Source organism: Grammomys surdaster, unplaced genomic scaffold (assembly GCF_004785775.1).
Source record: "Grammomys surdaster isolate TR1022 unplaced genomic scaffold, NIH_TR_1.0 255, whole genome shotgun sequence".
In the NCBI taxonomy this organism is placed as follows: Eukaryota; Metazoa; Chordata; class Mammalia; order Rodentia; family Muridae; genus Grammomys; species Grammomys surdaster.
In genome coordinates this window covers 1,589,753-1,603,949 of record NW_021604696.1, presented here as the reverse complement: position 1 = coordinate 1,603,949, position 14,197 = coordinate 1,589,753, and the positions used below count along the sequence as shown (strand labels likewise).

Genomic DNA, 14,197 nt, shown 5'->3' with positions numbered 1-14,197 from the left:
TTTCTTTTTTTTTTTTTTTTGTTTTTTTCGAGACAAGGTTTCTCTGTGTAGTCCTGGCTGTCCTGGAACTCACTCTGTAGACCAGGCTGGCCTTGAACTCAGAAATCCACCTGCCTCTGCCTCCCAAGTGCTGGGATTAAAGGTGTGCACCACCACTTCTCGGTGACAATTTCTTTTTGGTTAGAGATAATTATTATTTGAAACAGTATCTCACTACATAGCCTTGACTGACCTGAAGTACAGTATTTAGAGTGGTAGGCCCAAACTCAGAGATCTGACTGTATTGGTGGGCACTTCCATACCTCAGCAAATGCATTTTTGATCATTTCCACTGTGAAGAAAAGCTCTAAGAAAATAGTTGAGACTTAAATATTGCCCAGAATTTTTCATCTGTTGATATAATCAAGTATACCAGACAGTTTTGAATGGCATGGTAGATGATATAGACAGGCTAAGCATAGTTCTGTAATTGGCATTAGTGTGGGTAGACATGTGAAAACAAAGAGTAGGGAGAAAATACACTCAGAGCTTTAGCTGGGAAGTTTACCTTTCCTTCAAATGACGTGTGCATATGCACTGAGTGTAGCCATATTACTTTTATGTGTATAGTGTGGCAAAGCATACTTAGTGCTTTATTTAGAAAGAAAGCAAGGTACTAGTTTAGCAGTTTTACAGATTTTATTTTGTTACTGAAGTTATAAAAACAATGTGTTATATAAGGAGAGTCCATAAAATAAAATTTTAGAAGTGCTGGCTCAGAAATCATGCTGCCTGTATTGTATGTTGAGGATATTGGGTATGTGAGCTTTGGAAAATTACATAACCATTTGAATTTGAATTGCTCTTCTGTAGAAGAGACATAATAATTGCACCCACTTTACAGGCTCTGATATTCAGTAAATGCTAAGTGCATGTTGGTCTGGCTGTTAGTACCCATTCTATGATGGTACTTCTGTGCTTATTTTATAATTCTACTGCTGTTGAATGCTACCTAAAATACAAACTGACTGTAAAGTTTGAAAAGAACTTTTTCCTTTTACTACTTTAGACTGGTCCAGTTCTGATTCTGCTAGGTTCAGCTTCTGCCTGCTAGTTCTTTCTCTAAGTTCATAGGTCTGCTTTAGTCTTTGGTGTTCTCATAGGCAGGGTGCCATTTACTCTTTGTTTGTTTGTTTGTTTGTTTGTTTGTTTTTTGAGACAGGGTTTCTCTGTGTAGTCCTGGCTGTCCTGGAACTCACTCTCTAGACCAGGCTGGCCTCGAACGCAGAAATCTGCCTGCCTCTGCCTCCCAAGTGCTGGGATTAAAGGCGTGCGCCACCACCACCCGGCTGCCATTTACTCTTTTTTACTGGATAAATTCACACAGACTTAATGATCTTGTTTCCCTTTCTGAGATTTTGCTGGTAGATTTTAACTCATATAACTGGAACAGAATTTGAAGTGTATAGAACAGTTACTTGTAGGGTTGTACCTAATAACCTAGTTAGTATTCATGTATAGTTTAAAAAATTTTTTTAATAATTTAAATTTGTATGGATGCTTGGTCTGCGTGTATGTCTGTGCATATGTGTGCCTGCTTCCCACAGAGGCCACCCACAGAGGCCACCCACAGAGTCCAAAGGAGAGTCTCAGTTCCCCTGAGACTTGAGTTAGAGTTCTAAGCAAGGATGTGGGTGCTGGGAATCGGACCTAGGTCCTGTGGAAGAAGAGTCCGTGCTCTTAGCCACTGAACTGTCTCTCCAGTCCTTATCCATAGTGTCTTTGTACCAGTTGTTAAGAGGTGACCTTGATGTCGTACAAGTGAATTTAAAGCTGTTCTACTACCTATGGTGAACACTAGGTGTAACTTGGAGGCTGTAGCACCTTTCTTATAAATTGATAATACCGGTAGTTCCTGCCTAGTCGTGTGATTGTGAGGATTCAATAGAACAGAGCCATGGACTACTTCTTCCAGCACCCTGAATAGTAAATATTCAGCAAAGTTAATTTTACAAAACCTATATAGGTAGGTAAATGCATTAAATCTTGAATGAACTATTTCTCAGGGTTCAGGTTTTTGCTCCATTGCTTACTCCAGGAAGCAGTCTTTGCTAACCAATTTTTTAAAATTGGGGCTATAGTATAGAGTTGTTAAATGAATGTCTTTAGAGGAGCATTTCTTGGCCCATTGGTGCCCAGCCCCTCGCAATGTGGACTTGGTTGAGGGCATTATATTGCATTTGTTAGATACTTGGGGTACCCTTCCCAACTGATGACAGTAAAGGTATCTGAGCATGGCCAAATGTTCTTCGGATGGGTATAATTGCCTCCAATTAAGAATAATTTGTTCCTGATGACGCACGCCTGGAATCCCCGGTGTGGGGAGGCAGAGACAGAAGGGTTAACTGAGGCCAGCATGGGCGTCAGGAGCCTGTCTCCACTCAAGCTGTGGGAAGAGGTCTGAAGCCTGTGCAGCGTGATATGAAATGAGAATACAGTACATTTCATGTTGTACTGCTAATGCCATAGTACTTCTCTACAGCTGCCAGTTAGAAACTGGTATCCCTGACCACATTGCAGGATTTCAAGTTTAAATCAAATTTAAATAGCTAAAACTATGATGTCAGAGCTGGAAGGCATCAAATCTGATCACTTTCTAAGGGCTTTGCTTTATTCTAGGTGTTTGCCTGGATTCCCCTTACACAGAATTGGTCACTACTTCTCTTAGGTTTACAGTAAAATGTTATTTTAATAGTAAGACTGTCACTAGCATACATATAAAATGCTCCTTTCCAATTAATATTACCATGTTTAAAGTGTTCATCCATTTTATAATGCACTTATGTTTTAGTGACTTTTCTACTGCTGTGACAAAACATGGTGACTGCTCTTAGGAGTCCATGACTGCAGAAAAGACCTGGCTGCAGGATCCCTGGGAGCCGACGGCTTGATCCAAAAGCAGGAGGCAGGGAGGGCCTGGAGAGTGAGAGTGGGTACCTGGGAATGGCTTGAGCATTGAAACCTCAGTGGCCACCACCAGTGATCCCTCCTTTAACAAGGCCACACCTAATCAACTATTCCCTAACCGAGGGCCAAGTATTGAAGCACTCCATTCACTGGGGGCCATTCTCATTTAAACAGCCAACCAGGTCATGGATAGATTCTGTTTGTTCATGTCACCTCTCACACGTGTGCATGCACATGTGTAATCTGCATGAGACAGCTGAAGCTCATTGCATAGTCTCCAATATCTCTCTTTAGGCTTTTTTTGTTTTAATTTATGGGTCTCTGCCCAGGCTGGCTAGCCAAAGCTAGCCTTGAACTCTAATACTTTTCAGTCATGTCCCCACACCCAGCTCTTGGTCTCTTAACTTTGTTTTTACTGGTGTGGATTTATTGAAAGACTTTAAAAAAAGTAACAGAGGATGAAGTATATGTTACATAGGTTTGCTTTAGAGATTTCTGTTTGAGACTTTTGATATTTTTGGTATTGGCATAGAACTCAACCATTGACCTGTATTTCCGGATAGTCTCACTGAGTTGCCCAGGTTGGCCTTGAACACAAATGTATTCTGTAACCCAGGCAGGCTTTGACTTTGAAATTATCTAGTACCTGCCTGCCTGCCAAAGTAGGTTGGCTTAAAGGCCCAGCTAAAAGTAAGACATTTAAAATGAAATCTTAAAGCCAGTTTTTAAAAGTAATTATTTTGGTACTTTGTAATTTTTTTTTTTTTTTACCTAGTCTTTTCATACCTGAAGCAGAGAATAACACATTTTGATTTCATTTAATGTAATCTAAATTTAACTGCAGTCTAATTCTCACAGCAGTTTCCAGTTGGAAGTATCTCTGGGCTTAGATTACATTTTACTTACTACATTAGTACTTATGTTTTTAATTATGTTATCAATCTTTATAAGAACCCAACTATTTGTAATGAGCAGCATTTTTATTCTCTTGCTCTCCCCTCTGAGCCTTTAGAATTCAGGTCAGATACCTGAGTGTTCACTTGCGATTCTGTTAGCAGCCCTCCAATATTGACAATCTGCTGATAGTAATATTTTATTACATTTGTCTGTAATCTGGCTTGGATTGTGAGTTTCTTACATTTGAGACAGTACTTGGTTTTCCTTTGTAGTCATTAGTAAGTCTGTGAGTGAGTGAGTGAATAAATGAAGGAATGGCTTGAATTATAATTATCCAATTCTGTGACAACTATGTGTATTTGATTGTTTATAATTAATAGATGTGACTCTGAACCCAGAAATCATTTCAGATTTTAGCATGTATAATCTCAATTTACTGATGATTTAACTGTATGCATTCCATGAGCCATTTTAATTAGATGATAGATTGTGTGTTTTGCTTAAACTCCAATGAAAGGAAGTATTTCAGTGTAAGAGACAGAAATTAGTTTGTATCAAGCAGCTATATAATTATCAAAGAATCTGAAAATACCCTTTTTTATAAGACCTGCCTTTCTTTTACATTACTTGCTATTCCAATGTTCTCTTTTGTTTTAAAGCCGTCTTATTTTGAAGTACCTTTAGATTTATAGGAAAGCTGCAAAGCAGGTTGAGAGTCCTACATACCTCGGATGCAGCTTTAATGTTTTCAGATGTAGAATTAGTGCCTCTCAGAGCAAACAGAAGTAGACACGTGATACAGATTTTACCAGCTTTTCCAGAACTGTACCTTTTCTGTTCTGTTGTCAGTCCACATTGTACATAGATTAATGTTTCTATTTTAAGTTAGTTAATATTTCTGTAATTAACATTTGGTTTCCTATTTATCAGGAATTATTTTTAAGGTGCATTTTAAATTTTGTGTTAGTCTTCAGCTGTGCATGGAGATTACCATCTTCTTGGAGCTTGTTGGACATGGGTGCTGGGAACTTCTGCAGAGCAGCCCATGTTTTAGCCAAGCCCTAAAAGCTAGCTCTTCAGTCCTAGTATGAGTTATAGTTGATACTAAGTACTTAATATCTGAAACCAATTTCTTAGATTTTACACTTGTGATAAGTCTTGTTTTCAGTAGAGCTTGACTGTTTGATGGCTGTCTACTGTTTTTGCTAGTTTTTCTTTATTGAATTGTGTGCAAATCTAATAGGACCCTCTTTAAAAAATAGCCTCATTAATTTATATCGGTTTCCCTTAAAATATGTTCCATAGAGTACTCGTATTGTGATTTTTCTATGGAAATTGTGTTTTTTGGACCTGTAGATTTGGGGATCTTTTTGTTTTTTGTCTTCAAAAAACGTGATTCAGATTTTACCAGCTTTTCCAGAACTGTACCTTTTCTGTTCTGTTGTCAGTCCACATTGTACATTGATTAATGTTTCCATTTTAAGTTAGTTAATATTTCTGTAATTAACATTTGTTTTCCTATTTATCAGTCAGATTCTCATCTGACTGACTTGCCAAGTTGTCTTATGAAGTGGTAGCTACATAGTAAACATTTGATGAAAAAAGAAAAACTATTGTTAAAGAAGTGCAATCTTATTATACACATAATCTATCTTAAGGAGTTCAGTATGCTTAGTCTTTCTGTATGTCTGTCTTCCTGTTTCCCTCCCTCCCTCCCTCCTTCCCTCCCTCCCCCCCTCTCTAAATTGCTCACTTTTGAGACTGGGAAGTATATTGTTGAAACAGGGTCTTATGGCCCAGACTGGCTTTAGACTCTTCTTTATGTAGCCAAGGCTAGCCTTGAATTCCTGATCTTCTTTCATTTGAAGAATGGAAGAATGATGGGATATTTGTAAACTATTACAATAATTAAGATTTAGGACATTTCTGCCATTCCTTAAAATTTCCATTTATTCTTCAGTCTTTCGTTCTTATCTTCAGCCCCAGTCACAAATTTGCTGAAAAATTGTTTTTCAATAGCCTTCAATGAGTCAAGTCTTTCTAGCTCCTAAGCCCAGTATTAAGGGTGAACAGGTATTTAGGTATGGACTATGGAACTGGATGACTTTGAGGAAGACCTTTAAATTATTTAAATGTATTTTTCTGGTAAAACAAGCATATTATCAAATCCTTTGTATCATTGAGGGTTAAGTTATACACATGCAGATGAAATGTTTATCAAGGTATTGCATATAATATATATTCAGAAGCTTATGTGGGAGTTCCACACCACCTCCCATTTTTAGATAGTAAGTTAGCTTGTGGGCCAGGCTGGCCTCAAGTTCCTGATCCCGATGAATCCTGGGATTACAGGTATGCAGACTCACACCCACCTTTCCCTCTCAGTTTTAAAAAGCAGGGAGATTTTTAAGTGAGGTTCAGAAATTTTAGTAGATTTAGTTATTGTAAAAGGCTTTGAAAATGTAGAACACAAGATATTCTAGGTGATTAGTGTGGTTTTTCTAACTGGTTCAGTTTTATCTAAAACCATTCATAAAAATAATTGTTTTTGATAATTGAGGCTCCTTGAAATCTCCTTGGAATACCTCTTGCTGGATGCTTATGTGCTGGTAAAATTTGGTAGATTAATTGAACATCTGTGTAAATCCCACCTAATTCACCAAAATAAATTTCAGTATTTGATGTGATTGTTTTCTTATCATTTATATTGTTTTCTCCTAAAAGAAGACCCAGGGAGAAAGTGTGTATCTGTGCACAACTTTGTGCATGTGTATGTAAACTGCTGGTTTTTTGGGTTTAGTTAATAGTTTCTTTGATTCTACAGAAGGGAAAATTGTCTCTCTGTGTTATGTGTGAATAATTTTAATGCTTTGTAAATAAAACAAGGTTACTCTATGTTTTTTAGTAGTTGTGGGCCATAATTTAAATAATCGAATTTTAGCTATTTTATGTGGACTTTCTGTAAAAGCATTGTTTTATTCTTTATGAAAATGTTGCGATTAAAACACAGTTTTATAGTTTAAACCATGTAATTCTTTCAGATATGTCAAATCAATGGACTATATAATTTTTCTAAAAATAATGAATTGAGTAAAACATTTAGTAGGATTTCTGGTAAAGTAATATTCTACATGCATGATAAAGAAAAGGTTATTCAGTAAACATTTGATCCACATTTCCAAATGTATATTCTAAAAAACAGTGAGAGTTTTTTAAACAACAAATTCAGAAGTGTGTTTTTAGATTCAAAATTATTAAAATAATTTGGTATTAGGTGATTATTTTCAATTGATAGCTTTATTTCTTATGGTATTTTTTTTGTCTTTCTATAGGGTTGAAAGACACACAGAAGTCTTCATGGATATAGTTGATACATTTAATCATTTAATTCCTACTGAACACTTAGATGATGCCCTATTTCTAGGATCCAACCTGGAGAATGAAGTCTGTGAGGATTTTAGTACAAGTCAAAATGTCTTAGAGGACTCGCTGAAGAACATGCTCAGCGATAAGGATCCTATGCTAGGATCTGCAAGTAACCAGTTCTGTTTGCCTGTTTTGGATAGCAATGATCCCAATTTCCAGATGCCTTGTTCAACAGGTAATTCTTACTTTTTTTTTTTAAGTCTGCAATTTAAAATAAAAGACTTTTCAGCAGCATCTTTTTTCCTTTTCTTTTTTAAGAATGAGTGTAGTGCACTTAGGGTTCTTTCCTTGAAATTTAGACTCTCTTTTCCAAGCATCAGTTTAGAGAATTTCAACTAAATATTCTTCTAAGCAGTGTACAGAGTTGTTGTCAAGGATGTTATAGATGTAGGTAGAGTGACCATGCAACTTGTCACGTCAGATGAGAGATTTGTGAGGACTAAAGGGGTTGCTATTAATAATTGTGTCTTTAGAACATGTGAAAATTGGGACTCATGCTGGAAATAGAGGTTGTCTGGCAAATGGGACAGTGACATACAAGGCCTGCTAGAGTCAGGAATGAAGGCTGAATTGACATGTCTTCAGCTTTCATAATTTTCATGGCTCAAATTAGAGACTTTGATACTTTGTATGTCTATTTCAAAGCCAGAAAAAGTTACTATGCTGTTCTGTACAGTAACTAATAGCCATGTGTAATTATTACCCTAAATTAATTTAGTTGTAGTTGAGATGTGCTGTAAAGTACAGATTAAATTTTGGATATCTGATATGAAAGAAGATTGCAAAGTTTCTCATTAGCTTCTTTATTATGTGGTAAAGTAATTTAAGATATTTGTCTAAATAAATGATGAAAACTAATGTTTCCTATTTTTTACAAAATTATTTTTATGAGGCTGTCAGGGTCTCAAGTGTTGCCCCAGGCTGGCCTCCACCTCCTGGGCTCATGCAGTCCTTTTGCCTGAGTAGAAGATTTCTGTGCCTGGCTTAACTTTTTCTACTGGTATTTATCTATTTATTTACTTACTTGAGATTGAACACAAGGCCTTGCACATGCCAGACGAATAACCCATTACTAATCAAGTCTGAGCCTAGCCTGTAGTTTTATATAAGGGACTTCTTAGACATTGAAATCACTCATATGGCTTGAACTGTTAGAAGGCACTGCTCTAGTCTGTAGTTGAAGCAACAGAAAGAGTAAGGAGTAACTTTCTGTCAGGCTAAAGTATTCTTAAATGAAGTGTCTTGAGAATTGGGTATAATGGTGAATGGCTGTAATCCCAGCACTTGGGGAGCTGAAGCAGGAGGATTTCAAGATCATGGCCAGCCTGGGTTACATATTAAGACCCTGTCTCAAAGTCAAGGGAACCCCTGACTATTTCCCAGAGTAATTCACAGGTTTATGTGATACTGGTGTGTTTGCTAATGACCTTAGACCACTCCTGAAATATGCTTTCAGTGTATTTACCATTTCTTTTTAATATTTTTGTCCAGTATTTTAAATTTATATAGTAACTGAAGGTTTCGAATGTCTGGATTGCCACTGACTCAGATCATGCTGACTGAAGACCTCAACACTGGTTACTAGGACTCTCATTTCAGTCACTCCTTAATTAATTCTCAAGTGTTTTGAATTGACATGCTGTTAATGTTGTATCTCTGAAATGATTTATATTGTGTTGCTATCACATAGATCATTTTGTTACTTGTATTACAGTGTTTTAAAACTTTGCAATTGTTTTGAATATGTGGCTTTGCAAGCTTTTTTTCTTTCTTTTTTTTAACTTTGATGCCTGTGTCCGTGGGTAGTTTTATATATCTTTACTGCTAAGTACTTTGGTAACCTTTGATCTTCCACACACAATTGACTGGTTTAGTCCACATTCAGGAATAACATTTCATACCTGTGCACATGTTGGAATTACAATAACCACTGATAGTGTTTTGAAGGGTTTGCAATCAGGTCTGGAATCTGTATGGTTAGCATTTTACTTGACAATTTTACGTACAAAATTCTGGCTCATTAATAATCTTAGTATTTCTGTTGGCTATATGAAATATCTTTTTAAATGATAATTTCCATTGATGTAAAATTTTTTACTGATGTAAAAGGTTTTAGGGAACGTTTCTTTTCTAGTTAAAGGGATAAAATTTCTTGAAATATGTATTTATGAAGATTGTTATTAATACTTGTTAATAATGCTGAGTAGAAATGTTCTCATTAATTTGTTGACTGGAATTATCCTAGATCTATAGAATGAACTTTTCATATCCATATGTGTGTGGTATATGCACTTTTAAGACATTCGAGAGAGTCTGAAAGACATTCCAGTAATGGTAAAGCTCCTCTGTTTAGGATTGTTTAAATTTCAGTATTTGCCAATCAGGGGATTTGAATCATGGCTCTTTTGTCCTTTGAGATAGTTGATTTAGTCAAAAGCCCACTAATTTTCTAATGGCTGAAATATGGAAAACATTTTTTAATTTTTATTTTGGAATAATACTAAATTTAGGAGAGTTTCAAAGAAGAAATCTTAACTAGAATCTATTGAAAATGCTTTATGGAAAGTAACTTTTCCAGCTAGTCATAAATTACTTTGAGGTTTTTGTTATAAACATGACATAGGTTTTTACTGATGGTCTTGATGGGAGGTAAGCAGAGAAGTGTTCCTCTCTGTACTTCTTAGGTCAGTGAAGGCTGTAGACTGTGCTTAGTTTGTAATGTTCTGGTTTTTCTTTTTCTTTTTTTTTCTCTTTCTTTTTTTGCCGTAAAAATAGCAAATAGAATAAGTGGAATATCTTTTTCTCTTCTGTTGAACCCAGTTGTTTCTGTAGCTGTTTAGAGATTTCTTGTGCTGTTGAGAGAGTTTGGTGGTTTGTATTATATTTTTGTTATCTATAGAAACTCATGTCTGTAATCTCAGTACTTGAGAAGCTGAGGCAGGAGGATTGTCACTGTCAGGAGTTCCATGCTAGATTGGGCTAGATGGTAATACCAGTCCAGTTAGGGATACAGAGAAAGACCCTGTCTCAGAATCTTGGATTTTGCTGATTTACTTCTGTGCAGGGTGGTGGGTTTATAGTGACTTACAAGTTTCTTAGCAGTAGTATGATTTAGTACAATTTTTGGCAGCTTCTTTTTAAAAAAAAAACTTAACATAATTATACATATTCATAGATTAGTGTGGTTTCAGTACTTATACAAAGTGCAAGACAGACTTGTGTTGACAAATTTCTCGATACTTTATTCCATATCCACATATTCTCTCTTTGTAGCTGGAATAATTGTTACTTAGATTTTACTTATCTTTTTTACTGTTTGGCTTTTTTAGAAACTTGTTTTAAAGTTTTGCTTTTTTGACATGCACTGCCATATTTTCTTGAAAATTTGAAATTGAAATTTTCTTGAAAATTGAATTGTGAAAGTTATTAAGAACATTTTAAATGGCATCCTAGTGTCGCAGGGACAGTAGTTTTTCTCTGTTGGGTGTAATTATTTTAAAAACTATCCACACTAATGCCAGCTACAGTCAAGTAACGGGGTCTCCCCTCTCTCACTGGGAGCTGTTTTCCTGCCTGCCTCTGGAACCGCTGTATCTTCCCAGACATCTACCCCCTGTGGCTAGCTGTCACAAATCCCCCATAAACCAGTAAAATCAAAACTCCAGAGGCTTGTAAATTATCAGTCAGATTTATAACAGTAAATTCTCAACCCACAAAATGCCCACACAGAAAATCAAAACTCAGTTGATATTGGTACAAGCTGCCCACCTAGACTGGACACATTACATTGCCCTGTATTATTCTATGTTCCTCCGCTATGATAGCCATAGCTACCTGTGGCTATTTCAATCATGTGGATCCTGTTCATTTGTTCTCTCCCTCTCCCTCACCCTCTCCCTCTCCTCCCTCTCCCTCTCCCTCTCCCTCTCCCTCTCCCTCTCCCTCTCCCTCTCCCTCTCCCTCTCTCTCCCCTCCCTCTCCTCCCTCTCCCTCTCCCTCTCCCTCTCCCTCTCTGTCTTAGCCCCGCCTTCCTTTTCCATTGCCCAGTCACAGACTTTAGCCTTATATTTCACTTGACCTCATCTGCATACAGACAGCAGTCTGCATTCCTCAGCATTTATTTTTCTTTTCTAGTAGTGTTGGGAACAGTCCCCAAATGTTGGATTATTTTGGTGTTGACTTTTGATGGTAAGTAGGAAATTTAGTGGCGTTTTACTGTGGAATAATGGATTGTTAGCCAGATAGTCTGGAGTTCCTTGGGGAAGCAGTAAGCAGCAGATTGAGAAGCTTTTCTAGTAAATAGCGTCTGTACTGTTTTCTCCTTCTGTTTCAGGTTAGGGAAAGGTTTGCATTTCCTTGTAAGTCATTGCTTGCATATAATAAGTCTTGTTAGGTAATGAAGTTGAGGGGGGATATCTGTTTTATTCAGAGTTTAAATGTTAATTTTCTTTCTAAAAAAATACAATCAGTATTGTTTAACTGACTATCTAGGTATCATATCCTGGCCAGGTTGACTTAAAATTAATCACCATTTCCGGGCACCAAACTTAGCAGCTGTTTTAACTCACTCTGAAGTTACTGCTTTGTATTTGTTGTCAGAGAATCATTTCATTCTCAGAAGTTTTGGGGGCAGTGCTTCACAGTGAGCTGCTGGGCAGAGGCAGTTTATGAAGAAAGCCCCTAGTTCCTTTTCTACAGAGGATGTCTTTGAAGGAAGTTGATAAATGGTTAGTACTTCCATGTTACTGTACCAGGTGCTGGGTAGAAGTGATTTACTGGCCATTCTCATTATATCTTCAGGAAACCTTACGAGCTACAGCTGTACACACAGGAACTATCAGTTACATTTCTGTTGCTGCAGTAAAGTGCCAGGACCAAGAGCAATTTAAGGAAGAAAAGATGGATTTTGGCTCAAAGTTCCAGAGTACAGGTGTCTGTGATAGTTGGGAAGTCATGACAACTGAGGGCCAGTGTAAGATGCAGGCTTATCATCTGACAGCTGCATACAGGAAGCAGAGAGGAGAACAGGAAACAGGGGTGCGACGTTAAACACCCAAAACCTGCCACAGTGATGTGCTTTCTCTAGCAAGGCTGCAGCCTTGGAACCAAGCAATGTTGTTAACTGATGACCAAGTGCTTAAACCCCTGGTGGGGGTGGGAGTTTGTTCATTCAAACCACAGCACTTACCAACGGGTTTCTATTTCTTTCTATATGGTTATTTCCCAAGTTCATTAATAAAAAGGCACAGCACTAAGATTGATACAGTGTCTTAACTTTTCTGCTGCTTATGTAGTTGAATGCTCTTGTAATCAGGGTTCTAGAGCTGGTTCTCAAATTTCATTTGGTTTTATTTTCAGTTAGGATAGAGTTTTAAAATATGTTTTTTAGAAGGATAAAGAGAGCTGGGGAGTGGTGGCGCACGCCTTTAATCCCAGCACTTGGGAGGCAGAGGCAGGTGGATTTCTGAGTTCGAGGCTAGGTGGTCTACAGAGTGAGTTCCAGGACAGCCAGAACTATACAGAGAAACCCTGTCTCGAAAAACCAAACCAAACCAAAAAAAAAAAAAAAGAAGAAGGATAAAGAGGCTAGATTTTTTTTTTTTTAAAATACTGGATTTAGGGGAGATTAATAGAGTCTTCAATGGCTTATAAAGGGAAGTAGGGAAGAGAGACACAGATAGAACAATTAGCTAGTGATTCAGTTGATTGTGCAAATAGATGCTCTTATATATATGCAGTTAATACGTACCAGTGGATAGAAGTATATCCAAGCTCAAGCTGCTCAAAACATGTGTCAAGCAGTTCTTCCTTCACGGTAGACTTCTGCTGTCCCTGAAACTATTGCAGTCCTGCCTCAGCCTCCTAAGCACTGCATTTTTTTTTTGTTTAAAGTGAAGTATTTTGAGCTGTATTCATTTGTTGAATGTGAGTTTTATGCTAGGTCATTTACCAGACTCCAGATACATAAAAGTGAGTAAAAGAAAATTTGCCCCGGTTATTATGGAGCTTACCATTTACTACAGAAATAGCAGTTTTTGATGAATTGTCTGAGTCTACTTTGTAAGGCTGGTTATGTATTTAACATGGATTTGCTGGAGGAGACAGTGTAGCAGTGGCTCGAGTGTTCCTGAGCTGTGTTGTTATTCGAGGAGGTCTTGGATCATTTCCACAGTTGTGATTTCACAAGCAGCCTTGAGTGATAAAGTCCTTATCACATCCTTTATGCCACGGAGCAGACTTGCTCTGTCCACTACAAAAGCACTAAATACCTCGGTCCCTCCTGTTGCAGACATCCAGCTAAGGCATTCTTGGGTGTTATTGTGTGAAGCTGGAAGAGATCAGAGGCACCGCCTACTGTCATAATCTGGGTTCTTTTTTGCCACAAACAAGACTCTGTTTGTCCTAGTAGTCTTGTGTATTGTGTCAGCAGCCACGAATCAGGGAGGACCTGGTTTGTTTGTGCAAAAATAGAGTCAAGTCCTAGCCCGTTCCACATTGTAGCACTGCTGTGCTTAGTCCCATGTATGCATTATCTACATCCCATTTACATGTTAACCTTACATTACATGCCTACTTCACATCATTAATAAAGACAAAAATAAATGAAACAGTTTACTTCTATGAATGTGCATGTGTTTATCTAGATCTATGTCTGTGTCTGTGTCATTCAGTAGAGAAGTGGACACTTAGTAAGCCTTGACTAGGAAAAGTAAACCAAAGACAAGACAGGGTGTAGGACCAAGAGGCCAGACCGTGAGGAGGCACGCTGCATGTGTGCTGCAGGTATGCGACATCTGATCCTGCTGCAGATTCTCACCCAAGCATAGTAGCCTTCACTGTTAAAAAACAAAACCTAGTGCTTTGAATAACATTATTTTGGACATTAAACTAGAATTTCTGTCCAGGGTTTTATTTTAATGTATAATAA

General features: G+C 37.4%; 1 protein-coding gene across 2 annotated transcripts in view; it reads left to right on the top strand.

Moving 5' to 3' along the window:
* Phf3 (PHD finger protein 3) overlaps positions 1-14,197 on the top strand; it is a 66,247-nt gene that overhangs the window by 3,562 nt on the left and 48,488 nt on the right. For both annotated transcript variants that reach the window (XM_028775386.1, XM_028775387.1), the window contains exon 2: positions 7,176-7,444. In XM_028775386.1, the coding sequence (XP_028631219.1) occupies positions 7,201-7,444 (244 nt within the window). In that variant the 5' untranslated portion in view covers positions 7,176-7,200. The remainder of the gene's footprint in view (positions 1-7,175; positions 7,445-14,197) is intronic.